The 15,113-nt window shown below is 43.8% G+C and overlaps 1 protein-coding gene across 2 annotated transcripts in view; it reads left to right on the top strand.

Annotated features, from left to right (window-relative positions):
• The window catches only part of C8H21orf91 (chromosome 8 C21orf91 homolog), a 90,089-nt gene extending 75,593 nt beyond the window's left edge, over positions 1–14,496 (top strand). Inside the window, exons 4-5 of one of the 2 annotated variants that reach the window (XM_078658358.1) lie at positions 3,914–3,976; positions 14,029–14,496. In XM_078658358.1, the coding sequence (XP_078514484.1) occupies positions 3,914–3,976; positions 14,029–14,195 (230 nt within the window). In that variant the 3' untranslated portion in view covers positions 14,196–14,496. The remainder of the gene's footprint in view (positions 1–3,913; positions 3,977–14,028) is intronic. The other variant, XM_078658359.1, reaches the window with a different exon arrangement.
• The last annotated feature ends 617 nt before the right edge of the window (positions 14,497–15,113 follow it).

The following is a 15,113-nucleotide window of genomic DNA, read 5'->3' as shown; positions in this document are numbered from 1 at the left end:
TTGTACGCAGTAAAACTGCATGTCTGTGCAAATGTAATGGTCATTTCAATTGAAAATGTGTTGTCTGTAATGGTAGTACGCTACCACACCATACATACTCCACACTATGCTACTCCACTCTACACCACACTAATCCCCTCCATCACCACTTACCCCATTACAATCTACCCCGCTCCACTCCAATCTACACCACTCTACCCCACTCCACTCTACACCAATCTACTCTAGTCTACCGCAATCTACCTCAATCCACCCCCTCCAATCCACCTCCTCCAATCGACCCCTACTCCAATCTACCCGACTCCAATCTAATCTACTCCACTCAACTCTAATCTACCCCACTCAACCTAATCTACCCCGCTACCATATCTACTCCACTCCAGTGTACCCCACTCCTCTCAACCCAAACATGTACCATTCCACTGTACCGCAATCTACCCCACACCAATCCAACCTACCCCACTGCAAACTACCCATTCTATCCGGCTCTATCCAATCTATCCCACTCCACTCTCCTCAATCTGCCCCACTCCCGTCTAATCCACCAGACTCCAATGTACCCCACCCCACTGTATCCCAATCTACCACACTCCATTGTACCACAATCTACCCCACTCTAGCCTACCACAATCTACCCCACTCCAATCTACCCCAATGCAATCCAGGCAGTTTACCCCAATTAACCCCACTCCAATCTAATCCACCCCACTCCAATTCAATGTACCCCACTCCAGTCTACCCTAATCTGCCCCACTGCTGTCTACCACACTCAACTCCCCCTGTCTAGCCCACTCAACCCCAATCTACCCCACCCTACCCTAATCTACCGCACCCCACCTCACTCTATCCCACTCCACTGTACCCCACTCCACTGTACCCCACTCCAGTCCAGTCTACCCCTTCACTCTTATCCAACCACTCAACTCTAATCTGCCCCACCCCACTCTACCTCGATCTATTCCTCTCTACCTCGATCTATTCCACCCCACCCCGATCTATCCCTCTCCACCCGATCTATCCCTCTCCACCCGATCTATCCCTCTCCACCCGATCTTTCCCTCTCCCCCGATCTATCCCTCTCCACCCCGATCTATCCCTCTCCACCCCGATCTATCCCTCTCCACCCCGATCTATCCCTCTCCACCCCGATCTATCCCTCTCCACCCCGATCTATCCCTCTCCACCCCGATCTATCCCTCTCCGCCCCGATCTATCCCTCTCCGCCCCGATCTATCCCTCTCCTCCCCGATCTATCCCTCTCCACCCCGATCTATCCCTCTCCACCCCGATCTATCCCTCTCCACCCCGATCTATCCCTCTCCACCCCGATCTATCCCTCTCCACCCCGATCCATCCCTCTCCGCCCAGATCCATCCCTCTCCGCCCAGATCCATCCCTCTCCGCCCCGATCCATCCCTCTCCGCCCCGATCTATCCCACTCCGCCCCGATCTATCCCACTCCGCCCCGATCTATCCCACTTGACTCCATTACACTCCAATTGCTCCCAATAGACTCCACTACACTTCAGTCTATCCCACTTGACTCCACTACAATCTATCCCACTCTAATCTACCACAGTCTCCCCCACTCCATCACAATCTACCAGACTCCAATCCCCTCTAGTCTACCCCATTCATCTCCAATCTACCCCACTCCACACCAATCCACCCTACTCAAATCTACTTCACTCCTATCTATCTCACTTCAATCTACCCTACTCCATTCCAATCTACCCAATACACTCCAATATACCCCACCCTAATCTACCAGAATCCGCTCTAGTATACTCCACTCTATCCCACTCCTCTCTACCCCAATCTAATCTTCGCCAGCCCACTCCATATACCCAAGTCCACTCCAATCCACCCCACAACACAGCCCCACTCCACTCTAACCCAATCCCATCTACTCCACTGTAATCTACCCCACTCCACTCTACCACAATCTATCCCACTTCACGCTATCCCACTTCACGCTATCTCACTTCACGCTATCCCACTTCACGCTATCCCACTCCACGCTATCCCACTCCACGCTATCCCACTCCACGCTATCCCACTCCACGCTATCCCACTCCACGCTATCCCACTCCACGCTATCCCACTCCACGCTATCCCACTCCACGCTATCCCACTCCACGCTATCCCACTCCACTGCATTCTACCCCAGTCCATTCCAATCTACCACACTCCAATCCACCCCAGTCTACCCCACTCCACCCCAGGCTACCCTACCTCAGCCTACCCTACTCCACTTCAGTATAGCCCACTCCACTCCAGTCTATCCCACTCCAATCTATCCCACTTCACTCTACCCCAATTCATCTCACTTCAATTTACCCCACTCAAATCTTCCCCATCCCACTTCATATACCCAGCCCACACCAATCCAACCCCACTCCACTCTACCCCAATCCAGTCTACCCTACTCCACTGCAATCTACCCCAATCTACCCCACCCTACTCCATTTCACCCCACTCAAATCTACACCACTCCAATCTACCCCTCACAACTACAATCTACCCCACTCTACTCCATTCAAATCTACCCCACTCTACACCACTCCAATCTACCCCTCACAACTACAATCTACCCCACTCTACTCCATTCAAATCTACCCCACTCTACTCCATTCCAATCTATCTCACACTATCTTACTCTACTCTACCACAATCTAGCCCACTCCAGTCTATCCTAATCTAACTCACTCCAACCCAACCCATGGCACTAACGTTTAGCCATTCTAAACAGCAGCAACACTAGTGTACAACATGGCTAAAACACATTGCATAGGCAAGACCTATTGGCTTTGTCAATGCTTGTTTGTGTTGTCCTTAGCTTGGCACTGCTTTGCTTTGGGCACAGTTAAAGGTACATATTTGGTCTTTTGCTTTTTTGAAGTTGCCGGATCCAATTTCTTTGTTTCGTTCCCCTCATTGCAGATATATGTAGGGCGGCTACGTGGAAATCTGTCCATACCTTTGCTAAGCATTACTGCCTGGATTCCGATGCCAGGACAGATGCGCAAGTTGGGCAGGCTTCGCTGAGGAATTTATTTTCTCAGTAAGGATTTTTCTTCTAGGTTTCTTCCACCGCTGGGTTGGTTGTTTGGGATGGGCTTGCCATTCTATTCACAGATTATGACTATACACAGAGATCCCCTACTACAAAATGAGTAGTTTCTTACCTGTAACTCCAGTTCTGTAGTAGGGGTATCTCTGTGATAGTCATAAGCGACCATCATAATAGCAGCCCTCCAAGTTTACGTCCGCTAGCGCTGGGGCAGCTGCGCGCTATTCAAAACTTACAACATAACCTAACATAATAAGTTTCAAAGTTAGATTTTGACACATTGTCACCTTCAGTTTGTTTGAAGTGCTATTGCACCTGAGGGCATGGAAGGAAAAGGTTTACAAAACTTACGTGAGCGCCCAGAGTTGGTGCTTATATGCAGCTCTGCTCGTCACTTCTGAGACAGTGAGAAGTCAGCATGGAGCTATAGGGCGCCATCTACTAGTGCACAAGGAGCATTTCTGGAAAAATTTCCCAATCCATTCTAGTATCTGGAAATATTCTAAAAATGAAGAATATATAGTTAGAGTATCCACCGGAAACCTCATTGCCAAAGATAAGTAATTGGTTATTTTGAAAGTCAGTCCCACTGCACAGGATTATTATTGTGTAAGTTGACTCGCAGAAAAATCACTCTTGGCCCCTTTGAATAAAATGCACTTGATACAATTGTATATATAAGTAGTAATTGTTGTGTGAGAGGTGGTGTAGTTTTGGTGAAACAATTAGAATATTTTGTATGGTACTTTAAAAATAGGTTTTGAATCTAGTACATGTTCAGGATGTTCCTAATTTCCTGTGCCTATTGTGTTGAGTGATGAATATGCCTTTCCTTTTCAGTGGATTCCATGAGTAACAAAGATTTAGAGCAGCTGAATGGAAAACTCCTGCAACAAATCCAGGGTAAGTAGGAAAATGCATTTTACTAAAAAGAATCTGTAGAGTGGCTTCATTACCAATCAAGATTTGTAAATAAAATGTAGGGAATCTTAAAGATAAACATTACGATAAACAGAGTACGCTCAAGAGTAGAGGCTGTTAGATATGGTAACATACCTCTTGTATGGATTAGTAACCACCTTAATCTGTAGAATTTGTAGAATGTGATCTAAAAATATGATCGGAAGGCTTTTTGTTAAAAATGTCATTTGTTCCTGAAATAAGCACTTAATGATTGTGTGGAAGTACACCTTTGATGTCTAGTATCGGTCTCTTGGTTACTCTAACATATCATTCATATACTGCACACTTACCACAGAAGAACTAACTACTAATATCAGTAGAAGTCAGAAATAATTGTTATGTGGCAATAAGTTAAGAACGCCCTAGCATTATAGTTTCTATCCTTCCACCTTGTAAAAAGTGCAGCTTTCTTTCCCCAGCATTGACTATTCTTTGGTGTAAAAGGCCTATTTCAGTACCTTTTACAATGGTGAAAGTAATTTTGGAGCATTTTACAGTATTGTTTATATGCATAAACCTCAACGTTTCACCATTTTCTTTGTGTTTTCAGTTCTCAAAATATTCTAACTAGTACACCCTGCTTAAGCCATGCTTATTATTATTCTTTTCAAGAAGAATCCTTATCTACATTTTGTTTCCAACTATATAAAGAAAACAGATGTTTTTAGGTTTTGCCTTCGGATTACCAAACACTTTTTGTGGGCTTACCAAAAAAGTTAAGTTTAGCTTACAGCCCGTGCATTCCGCTTGCTTTCTGCGTTTGCCTCTCACCTGGAGTATTATTGCCTCTTCATCATCCTTTTGACTGGATGACTTATATTCTTCCACTGTTCCCATACAAGGAACTATCTTTCTTTTTTTTTGCATTTAATTACAGTGCATATGTTTTCCAGCTCTCTCCCTCATGTGCTTTTATCTGCCAAATACCCGCCCCCCCATGTCCCATGTTGCTCTAACCCTCCTATGATGCTCTCTCTCTCTCTCGTGTGCTTTTCCCCCCCGACACCTTCTCTGTCTTTGCACTTTATTACGGTCTCCCTCGTGGGTGTGTACCCTCTATTGCTCTGTCCCTCTTCTCCACTGCCTCTTGTTTTTCTTTATCTTTTTTTTTTTTTACCGATGCTGCACAACAAATAGCATTGGCAAGGCCAACAGGGGAGACCTTTTGGCTATGCCAATGCTTTTTTTATTTTAACTACTGAAGCTTTTATTTTTTACTTTTTAGTCAGAACTCCAAATGAATGCCGCATATATTGCTTGTTTAGAGATTAGTTTGGATTTGTTGAGTCCCGGGGGCATCACTGATGTGGTTCTGAATCCTGGACTATATAGACTCCATGATTGTTCCTGGCTCATATAAAAAAAACATGCTGCTGGACAGTGAGAAATCCAGGCTTAGGGGTTGTCAATAATTGCCTTATTCATACTTGTGATTGTCTACTAGCTTATGCCCTTTGCTTAATTACCCTTGCTTAGTTAGCCTTTTTGAGGTGCCACAAAGTCCTTTATTGCAAGTAAATCCATTCCACAATTGCCAAAAGCCTAAAAAAATAAATGTACTTTTTCTGCTAATCTCATTTTTGTCAGGGTCGCTTTTTAGGTCGAGCCTAGACAGCGCATGCGATTCTAGGCATGCTGTTATGTACACTGTGGGTTGAAGTCCCTCTTCTTTTTTTCATTTGGTCCCTTTCATGCCTTTTATAAATGCATGCTTCTGGTTGGTCAGCATGTCTAATTATTCCCATTTTTTGTTGTTTTAGATCCTCCCTGCGGGCTGCCCCTGGTACATGTGGTTTTCCACCTGCTTTAATTCATGAGTATTTGTGCACACTGCTTTTTTCTTTGGGCGATGGCTTGTAGTGCGAACCTGACCGGAAGGTTTTGGAGTGCTTTACATAGCCCCCAGTTCTCCAGTTCCAAAGTCGTAGCTCGACACGCTAACATTTTGTAACGAGGACAGGTGACGGCATTAGGTTTACTCCTTGGCTCAGTTGCTGAAAAACATGACTTCAACAAACGGCTCTTACCCTCCCTTTCCTTTATTTATTTATTTATTTATTTATTTATTTTATAGGCTTGTATAGCGCTAGACTCCCGAAGGAGTATCTCTGCGCTTAGTTCAACCATCAGACCAACAAAAAGGGAGACGCTATATTTAAAACAGAAAGGTCTTCAACAATTTTCTAAAAGCTAGATGATTAGTGCATGACCTAAGAGTAGCAGGCAGTCTGTTCCAGAGACTGGGGCCCAGAAATGAGAGAGCTCTTCCGCCCAGTCTCGCCCTTCTAATAGGCGGAACCTGTAAGAGATGTTGGTTGCTGGAGCGGAGGGTACGTACAGGATTGTAAGGAACAAACTTCTCAGCCAGATACAAAGGGCCTGAGCCATAGATACTCTTATGGCTAATGCAGCAAGTTTTAAATTTGACCCGTTGTTGAATAGGTAGCCAATGAAGCTTTTCCAAAAGCGGACGGGAGGGGGTTCTGGGCGGAGCATTAAGAACTAACCTTGCAGCGGTGTTCTGAGCCACCTGGAGCCTACCTAGCAAGTTGTCATTTGCTGATATTAGTAGCCCATTGCAGTAGTCCAGGCGGCTAAGCACTAGAGCCTGGACAAGGGTCTTTCTAGAAGCGTCTGGCAGTAGAGGAAACACACGTCTAAGGAGTCCAATAACATGAAAACAGGACCCAGTTGTTTGGTTGACATGTTCCTTTAAAGACAGCCCTTGGTCCAAACGAACACCCATGTTCTTTACTGTCTGCTTAGGACTGGCCTCCTCTAACAACATGACCTCAGTTTTCCCTACATTACATTGTAGGAAATTCGAGGCCATCCATCGAGACACAGCCCTCATACCCTCAGAAAAGGAGTGCTTAACTGCAGCAGTCAGGGTCTGAAAAGGGAAGAGCAGCTGAGTGTCGTCAGCGTATGACACAGGAATAAATCCATACGATCTCATAAGATCAGCCAAGGGGGCCACATACACATTAAAAAGTGTAGGACTCAAACACGAGCACTGTGGCACCCCCTTGGTAAGCTCCACAGGTGCCGAGCGAAAAGAGCCCAAACTGACACTCTGCGAGCGGCCCGATAGAAAACTCTTCAGCCAGGACAGAGCCAAACCTCTCACCCCAACCTCCTGCAAGCGACTGAGCAAGATTTCATGCGATATCGTGTCGAAGGCTGCGGACAGGTCCAATAGCACCAAAATCACAGAGCTCCCCTTATCCTGTGACATTCTGATGGTATCAGTCACAGAGAGGAGCGCCGATTCCGTGCTATAGTTGGGCCTGAATCCGGACTGGGATTGATCTAAACCTCCAATCAGCTCGATGAAATTCGACAGATGGGTGTTAATATGCTTTTCTGTAATCTTGCTCAGGTGTGGGAGAAGAGATATGGGGCGGAGGTTGGATAAATCCGTCCAGGGAAGAGCAGAATTCTTATGGATAGGATTTACAAGAGCTTTCTTCCATTCCTGTGGTACCTGGCCCGCGGCAAGAGAGAGATTCACCAGAGTCTGAATCATAGGACAAAGAGAATTGCCTAATGAGGAAACAATTCTGGCAGGGATGAGATCTAAAGGGGACCCTTTCTTAATTTGACCTATTAGTGTCTCAATATCGCTCTGACTGACTGCTGGGAAGGCAGTGAGCGTGACAGTATCAATGGTCTGGGAGTGATAAAGGGGTGTAGGGGTGGCAATCCCTAAGGTTTGTAGTCTTGGTGATTTTATCATATATCAACTCTATTTTATTTCTAAAAAAGAGGGAGATGTCATCACATAGTGATTGTGAGGATACATCCAGACTTTCGCAAGCCATAGGTTTAGTGAAGGCTTGTAGAATCCGATATAGTACCTTGGAGGAATTGCCAGCCTCTGTTAATTGCGAGGCAATATGTTTTTTTCGGGCCAGTCTAATGTTTTTGTGATATATAGACAAGGTAGTATAGTAACTCTTTTTATCTTCCTCAGAATGCGTTTTTCTCCAGGCTTTTTCTAACATTCTACAAGCCTGTTTATCTGACCTTAATTGATCAGTATACCACGCCTCCTGACAGGATGTGGGGGGCGCTGTTTACATAATTTCATGGGGGCCGAAGAGTCAACCGCAGTTAATATAGCAGAGTTGAACTTAGATAGGGCCGATTCAATATTGTCAGAGGCTGTAATAAGGGGCTCAACTAATGCCTTCTGAAAATCATCTAATGTCACTTTATGCCATTGTCTATGCCAAAAGGAAGGAGGGGGGCCGTTTGCTAGGTTTATCCAAACCCAATAAGGAAAATTTAATTATAAAATGGTCTGACAAATTCACCTGAATGGAAGGTCGACATGCGACCTTGGAGGAATTAGAAAATATCATATCCAATGTATGACCTGCTAAGTGAGTAGGGACTTTGTTGTGTTGTGAGTCCTAATAAAGATAGGTCCGCCAAACAAGATAAGGTCTCTGGGTTTTTGGGGAGGTCCCCATGTACATTAAAGTCTCCTAGAAGTAAAAAATAATTTCCAACTTTAAAATACGGGGCCAATACTTCAACTAGGGAGAGTGCAAAGTTGGCACTCGGCCCTGGAGGACGATAGATCAATGCCCCCTTCCAGTGAGTTTTAGACTGAGTATTGATCCTAAAGATCATAACTTCCATCGAGGGATTACTCATTTGTTCCAGTATAGAGACATTGATCCCCTCCTTATGAATGATGGCAATGCCACCACCCATTTTGACAGGTCGATCCAGCCTTATCATTTTATATCCTGCAGGGATGCCCAGGGTAATAGCAGGGACCGTATGAGGTTTCAGCCAAGTCTCGGTCAAAAAACATAACTCAGGCTGTGAGGTGGAAATGAGATCCCAAATTTCAGTATGATGTTTCGGTAGGGAGCGGGTGTTGCATAATAGGCTCTTCCAACCAGTCAACAAATGTGATTCCCCCCTATAGCACCCAACCGAGGTAAATAGGTGGGAAGCCTGAAACCGACAGTATATGCACGAAATGGGACCCTCCAGACATGGCCAGGAGTCTCGGGCGCAGCCTTGTAAGGGGGCTGACTGAAATTTCAATAATTCCTGGGCTGATAGCTGATGCGACTAACTACAGCAGGATCTACACTGACCTGGACGGAGTCCATGGCCCCTGGCCGCGTCCAGTCGCGGATGGGCGCAGACGGGCTACTCTTTGGCTACTCTTCTGCGCTTCCCTGCGCGCGAACCCTGCGCGCTCGAAGTCAGACGAAGGCTAAATAGCCCTGGAGTTCCAGAGCGCTTACCGCTCCAGTGGTAGGGCGGAAGTGCCTGGCTCTCCCTGACCCGCCCTCCGCGCAACTGTACTGTCTACCGCGTTGGACCAGGGCGGGCAGGAGTGATGACTGAGCCCAGGCTTCCTCGAGTTATCCGGTGAGTGCCAAGCCCCCCTTACGATTCCCCAAAATGGCACAGATAGCGTTTTTTTAATAAAAATGCAATCAGAGTTGCAGTCAGAGCACAATTACAAATTTAAAATGCACGTTTTCCATGATTTGCTCCCCCGTGAAATTGATTAGAAAAAAGAAAGATACACTTTGGCTGCAAATGTCGTCTTTTTCTGACATTTTTCTATTTCATAGTTCCTCGGAACGGAGAGAAAAATAAAATGTTCAAACTACGAAAAGTGCACATATTGGTTTTATTCACAACCAAACACATTAGCACCACTTTACAAAGTTTGCCAGTGAAGCTCTACTTTAGTTTTCTCTTCTTTCTTTGAGCGATAGTTTACAATTCTCCTGCTCTGCTGCTGCCCCTCCATTTTTTCCTCTTCCTCCTCCTGCTGTCTCTCGCTCCTCCTCACTTGCTGAAAACTATGACTTCAAAAAATGGCTCTTACCCCCTCTTTCCTTTCCTTTATTTGTTTCCCTGTGAAATGGACCAAAAAATAAAAAATAAACTTGGGCTGAAAATGTCTTTTTCAGACATTTTTCTATTCGAAAGTACTGCTTTGGGACGGAGAGAAAAAAGATTCAAAATATAAAAATATAAAAAAATAAATAAATAAGCTAGAGTGGCCAACCCCTTTCTTTCTTCCTCTTATTCCCTCTTTCTCACTTCTCCTCACTTGCTAAAACCAGGACTTCAACAAACAGCTCTTACCCTCTCTTTCCTCTCGTTTCCTTTATTTGTTCCCCTGTGAAATGGATTCAAAAATGAAAGAAGCTGCTTGTCTGCAAATGTCGTCTTTTTCTGACATTTTTCTATTCCAAAAAGCAGCCTCGGGACTGAGAGAAAAAAAGGTTCAAAATGCAAAACACCTAAATAGCTAAATAAAGCAATACAAAGTGGTCACAAAATGGCCAGATTTGTTTTTATTCACAACCTCACACATTAGCGCCACTATACAGAGTTTGCCAGTGAAGCCGCTACTTTCGTTTTTTCCTCTTTCTTTGAACAACATTGTTTTCCCCGCTTGGGGAAATGCACCATTCTGGGAGGTTCTGCAATACCTGGCTAATGCGTAAAGTGGAAAGCCTTTAATGTGATTCTTTATTTTTTATTTTTACGGAATTTTATATAGCGCAAACTTGACCCGGTATCGGGTATCAGAGCGCTTTACATAGCACCAGTTGCGTTATATGAGGACACATTCATTTTTGTTAGGAACAGGGAGATTAAGTGATTTGCCCAGAATCACAGGATGTTCAGGGTCATTGCCTAGACTCGAACCTGGTTCCCCAGATTCGAGACCGACCGCCCTAGCCGTTAGGCCAACTCCTCTCCCCTGCTTATCAGCAGTTTTCCTTAGTTTAGTTTATAAAGTATGTACCGGGTGTGTTCAAGGTTGTGGTCTTTTTAAACTATACTGCTTGCGTTTTGTAAGGATATAAGTAATGGACATTGAAACCGGTCCATTACGTCCCTATAGTCATGTTTTTAACTTTGGAGGCAAAAATTCTCATCATATCTGAATAATAAGATTAAAAGCGTTAAGGTAACTGTGTTTCCTGCTTACATTTCACATGCTTTGCTTAATCTTGCATTCCTTAGGAGTGTTAGCTATCTCCAGGATGTTGTTACTTTTTTTTCAGCCAACTTATTACTTTTGTGTCCCCGCCCTCATAACCTATTTCTCATTTTCTGGTACTCCAGCACAGCGAGGTGATACAAATGGCAATAGTGCTATGCAAATATCACTCAACAAAAGTTAAAAACATTGTAATTTTCAATGCCAAGAGCTCTAACTTTCTCAAATGCAAAACCGACTGCATTGCAAATCCTTGTTTATTCATCCACTCCAAACCAAAACACATGGGTAAAAGACATGGTCATTTACAATCCCAATAGCTCTATCTCTCGCAAATGCGAGGCCTATTTCATTGCAAATGCTTGTTTTTTTTTCTTTTTCTAATGACATATGCATATATTGGGATTGATCAGCAGAGTGAAGGGAGCAAACGTTTCTAGATGCTGCTTGCAAGAGCCTCAGCCATCTCTTTGTGTATATCAGACTCCTTCTTAGGCAGCATGGCAGCAGTGAAGCTAGGAGGTAGTGTAGCTACTGCTTGCACCACAAAGAAACCTTGCAATGTAAAGAGAATAAGGAAAGGCACAGTATGTCTCCCAAAAGCAGATAAATGTGGAGCTTTTGAAGACCATTCTGTGGCGGCAAAGTGTAACCCTTTTACGGAGATTCTACAACCTTCCTCCTCAAATGCAGAGCCCTGGCTTCAATTCACTGAAGCTCTTTAGGATCCAGCTGCATCTGCATGGGAGAAACGCTTTCTAGGGCTGTCAGTCTACAGACTGACTGTCAGATGTTATCCTCTTGCTCCTGGGGATCCCCACTTTTATTTTTTTACTCGTATCCAGGAAGTTTTGTTGTCTAGTTATCTTCCCTGTAGCAGAATCTGAATGTCTCCTCTACATAGTCTCCTAGGATGGACCGTAAAGCCTTTACTTCTGGCAGCCTGTCCACCACCTGACTACTCCCTGGAGCTCTTCAAATAAATTGGAGCTATTGCTCGAGTGTTGGTCCGAGCGTGACAGTTCAAACAACAGTATCAGATATTTCATGGTGGCGCAGTCCCAGCAGCAGCAGACAAGGTCATCCTGAACCATTTCTTTCTGAAGCTGTACATTGGACAGGACAAATTCAAGGTGCTTTCCTTACACAAAGTGCTTCTGCCACTGAATGCAGGAGACTGGCTGGTGTCCATAGATCTTCAGCATTTTTATTTCCAGCTTCCTTCCCACAGGTTGTACCTGAGGGTCGTGGTGGGATCTCACAACTATCAGTTCATGGTTTTACCAAAATGACCTCTGAGAAAGGGTTACATATGTCATTTTGGCCCCAAGGAACCCACTACCAAATCCCTCTCAGCATGTCACTGAACTGAGTTTAAGTAGTGTGATTTGGAATACATCAACCTACTCAAATCTCTACTTTCCAGTGTCTTGCGATTTGCATTGGCCCTTTTGAAGCAGGGTTCAGTGGTAGCTAGAGTTGTTGGCTATGCGGCGGCCCTGTCTGACTCATGTGTATACCTGACCAACCGTCCCTGTATGAATCACCACTAGTAGTGCGTTCTTACAAATGTCTAATTCATTTGTTTACTACCACTCGATTTATTGTTCCTTAGTGGGATTTGAATCTCGCTATGAATTTGTGATGCTTCCCCATTTGAGCCCATGCACATTTGCACCGTTCAAGTTCTTACCCTGCAGACAGTTTTGTCTTTGGCATTAGCTATGATGCATATTGTCCAAGAACTTCAGGCTTTATCAGTGTGTCTACCGTTCACAGTTTTCTATCAGGATAATTTGGTTCTTTACTCTTGCTCATCCTTCTTACCCTAGCTGTTTCTTTATTTCATTTGGTAAAGTCCATTACTCTTCTTTCTTCCCTCTTCTCCATCCTACAAAGGCAGAGGAACAATAATATATGCTGCACCTCAGACATGCGGTGTCTTACTAAATCAATTGCACTTATCAGGACACAAGATGATCACTTGCTTGTAGGCAGTGCTAGAGCCAAACAGGGTAAGGTGGTGACTAAATGCACCGTTTCACATTGGGTCATCTTCTGTATCAAGATCTCCTAGCCTTTGCCAAGAGAGACCACCCCTGGAGGGCATTAGTTACCATCTACTAAAGCCATGGCAGCCTCCGCATTTCTCTCCATATTCGTCCCAGATGTTGACATCTACCCGGTGTTAAAGGTCATCTTTACATAATTTTGCTTTCACTTCTTCCTGACAGGCATGCAGTGACAGGTACTTTGCCCAAGCTGTGTTGCATGATTTTCTTGGTTAACCAGCACTCCATCCCACCTCCTGTGGAGCTAATATTTTGGGACTCCTTCAAATGGTGTGTAATCAGCAGTAAGATGTACATTAGAGGAAAGTTACTTACCATCCGAAACCAAATTTCTGGTGAATACCTAACCTTCCCACAGATCCCTCACATTGTCCTCATAAGACACAAGACATGCAAACTTAGTATGTTGTGTAGTTGCTACTGTTGTAACTTAAATTGTTCCTGTCCGCACAGATCAGGAACTGACCCCAGAGCACTGTTTGGCAATTGTGTACTCCAGTGCTCGCATGTCTAAAGAATGAGTGTCTACTGGAGTTGCATGGCATCACCTAGTGATGCTGGATAGCTATTGCTGAAGTAAAGCTTTTCCGGACTAGACTGAATCCAAGAATGATAATTCATAAGATAAGGAATCTGTGGGATGGATGAAAGGATAAATTATAAGGTGAGGATTCTGTGGGAAGATTCTTAACTTGAAGAATTTGCAGGGATATTAATTATCCACCAGAATGATTGTTTACAAAGGTTAGTAACTTTATCTTCTTGACTATTCAGATTGTTTAATAATAAATGAAAAACTGGGATAGTGGGGACCTAAAAATGGATAGCAGACAGATATGGGAATGTATAAAAAAAATCTGGAAAATGTTTAAATATAATAGAGAAATTCTAAAATAGTAATTTAATTTTTTACATTTTAGATGTATTTGACGACCTGACACGTGAAGTACAAGAGAAAGATTCTTTGTCCTCGGAGCTCCATGTACGCCACATTGCGATTGAGCAGCTGCTGAAAAACAGTTCTAAGCTTCCATGTCTTCAAATGGGACGAGCTGGAATGAAGACAAACTCCCCGATCAGTAACTGAACATAGATTTGCTTTAATCTGCTGTTTTGTGTCACACAGCTCTGCTCACGAACATAACATTTTTAGAACCTGTTTTGCGATTTTTAAACTTTTACACATTTATATTGTAAAACCAGGATTCAAGTAGTGTTTTTTTCCCCCCAGGAAACTGTTTTCTTTTTTTTTTACTGCATCAAAAGCCGTCCCTTTCAGTGAATGATTTTCAGCTTTGCCTGCCATTTCAAGTTCCCGTCTGTTTGGATGGGACAACCTACTGCAAGGAAATGGCTTGGTGAAGGAAATCTTCCCCCCCCCCCCTCCCCCCCCCCCCCCGACAAAGACAGGAAATGTCTTTCTTTGTTGATAGGGGCAAAGTTTCCGGTCTATTCCGGGGAATGGTTTCACTTCGTAAATCCCTAGCCAGCAGTTGTGGGGATTCAAATTCCCAGAGGTAGTAAGAATGTCACACTGGATAATCATGGCTGATTCAGTTGAACAGTTTGCTTTTCTCTGTAAAAAGTGTTGAGTGTTCAGTTGTAACCATACCCTTGTCCACTAGACAAAGGCACTATTTGAAAATTCATTTCAATGGAACAGCATCCTGTCACTGTTAAGAAGAAGAAAAAATGTGGACGTTGCAGACACTGTTGTTACTTCGTTAAGAAGTAAAGCACCTTTCTCAGATTTTAAAATCAATTTTGAGGACTCCTTACACAGAGAAAACAGTATTCAAAATACTTAGTACACATTTTCATATTTATTATGAGCAATATTTTACTATAAATTTTTTTTATACTTGAAAGAAAATATTTTTCCAGTTCTCATTAAAATAATGTGCTTGAATGACTGCTGTATCGTTTAAAGTCTTGAGTATTGTAAACAGTTTGTTTCCCCCTGAGGTTTAAGTACATTTTTGCCTTGAAAATGCTTTGTAAATTC

This window comes from Lissotriton helveticus, chromosome 8 (genome assembly GCF_964261635.1).
Source record: "Lissotriton helveticus chromosome 8, aLisHel1.1, whole genome shotgun sequence".
Taxonomy (NCBI): Eukaryota; Metazoa; Chordata; class Amphibia; order Caudata; family Salamandridae; genus Lissotriton; species Lissotriton helveticus.
Note: the sequence above shows the minus strand (reverse complement) of the source record. Positions and strands in the feature narration are given on the sequence as shown.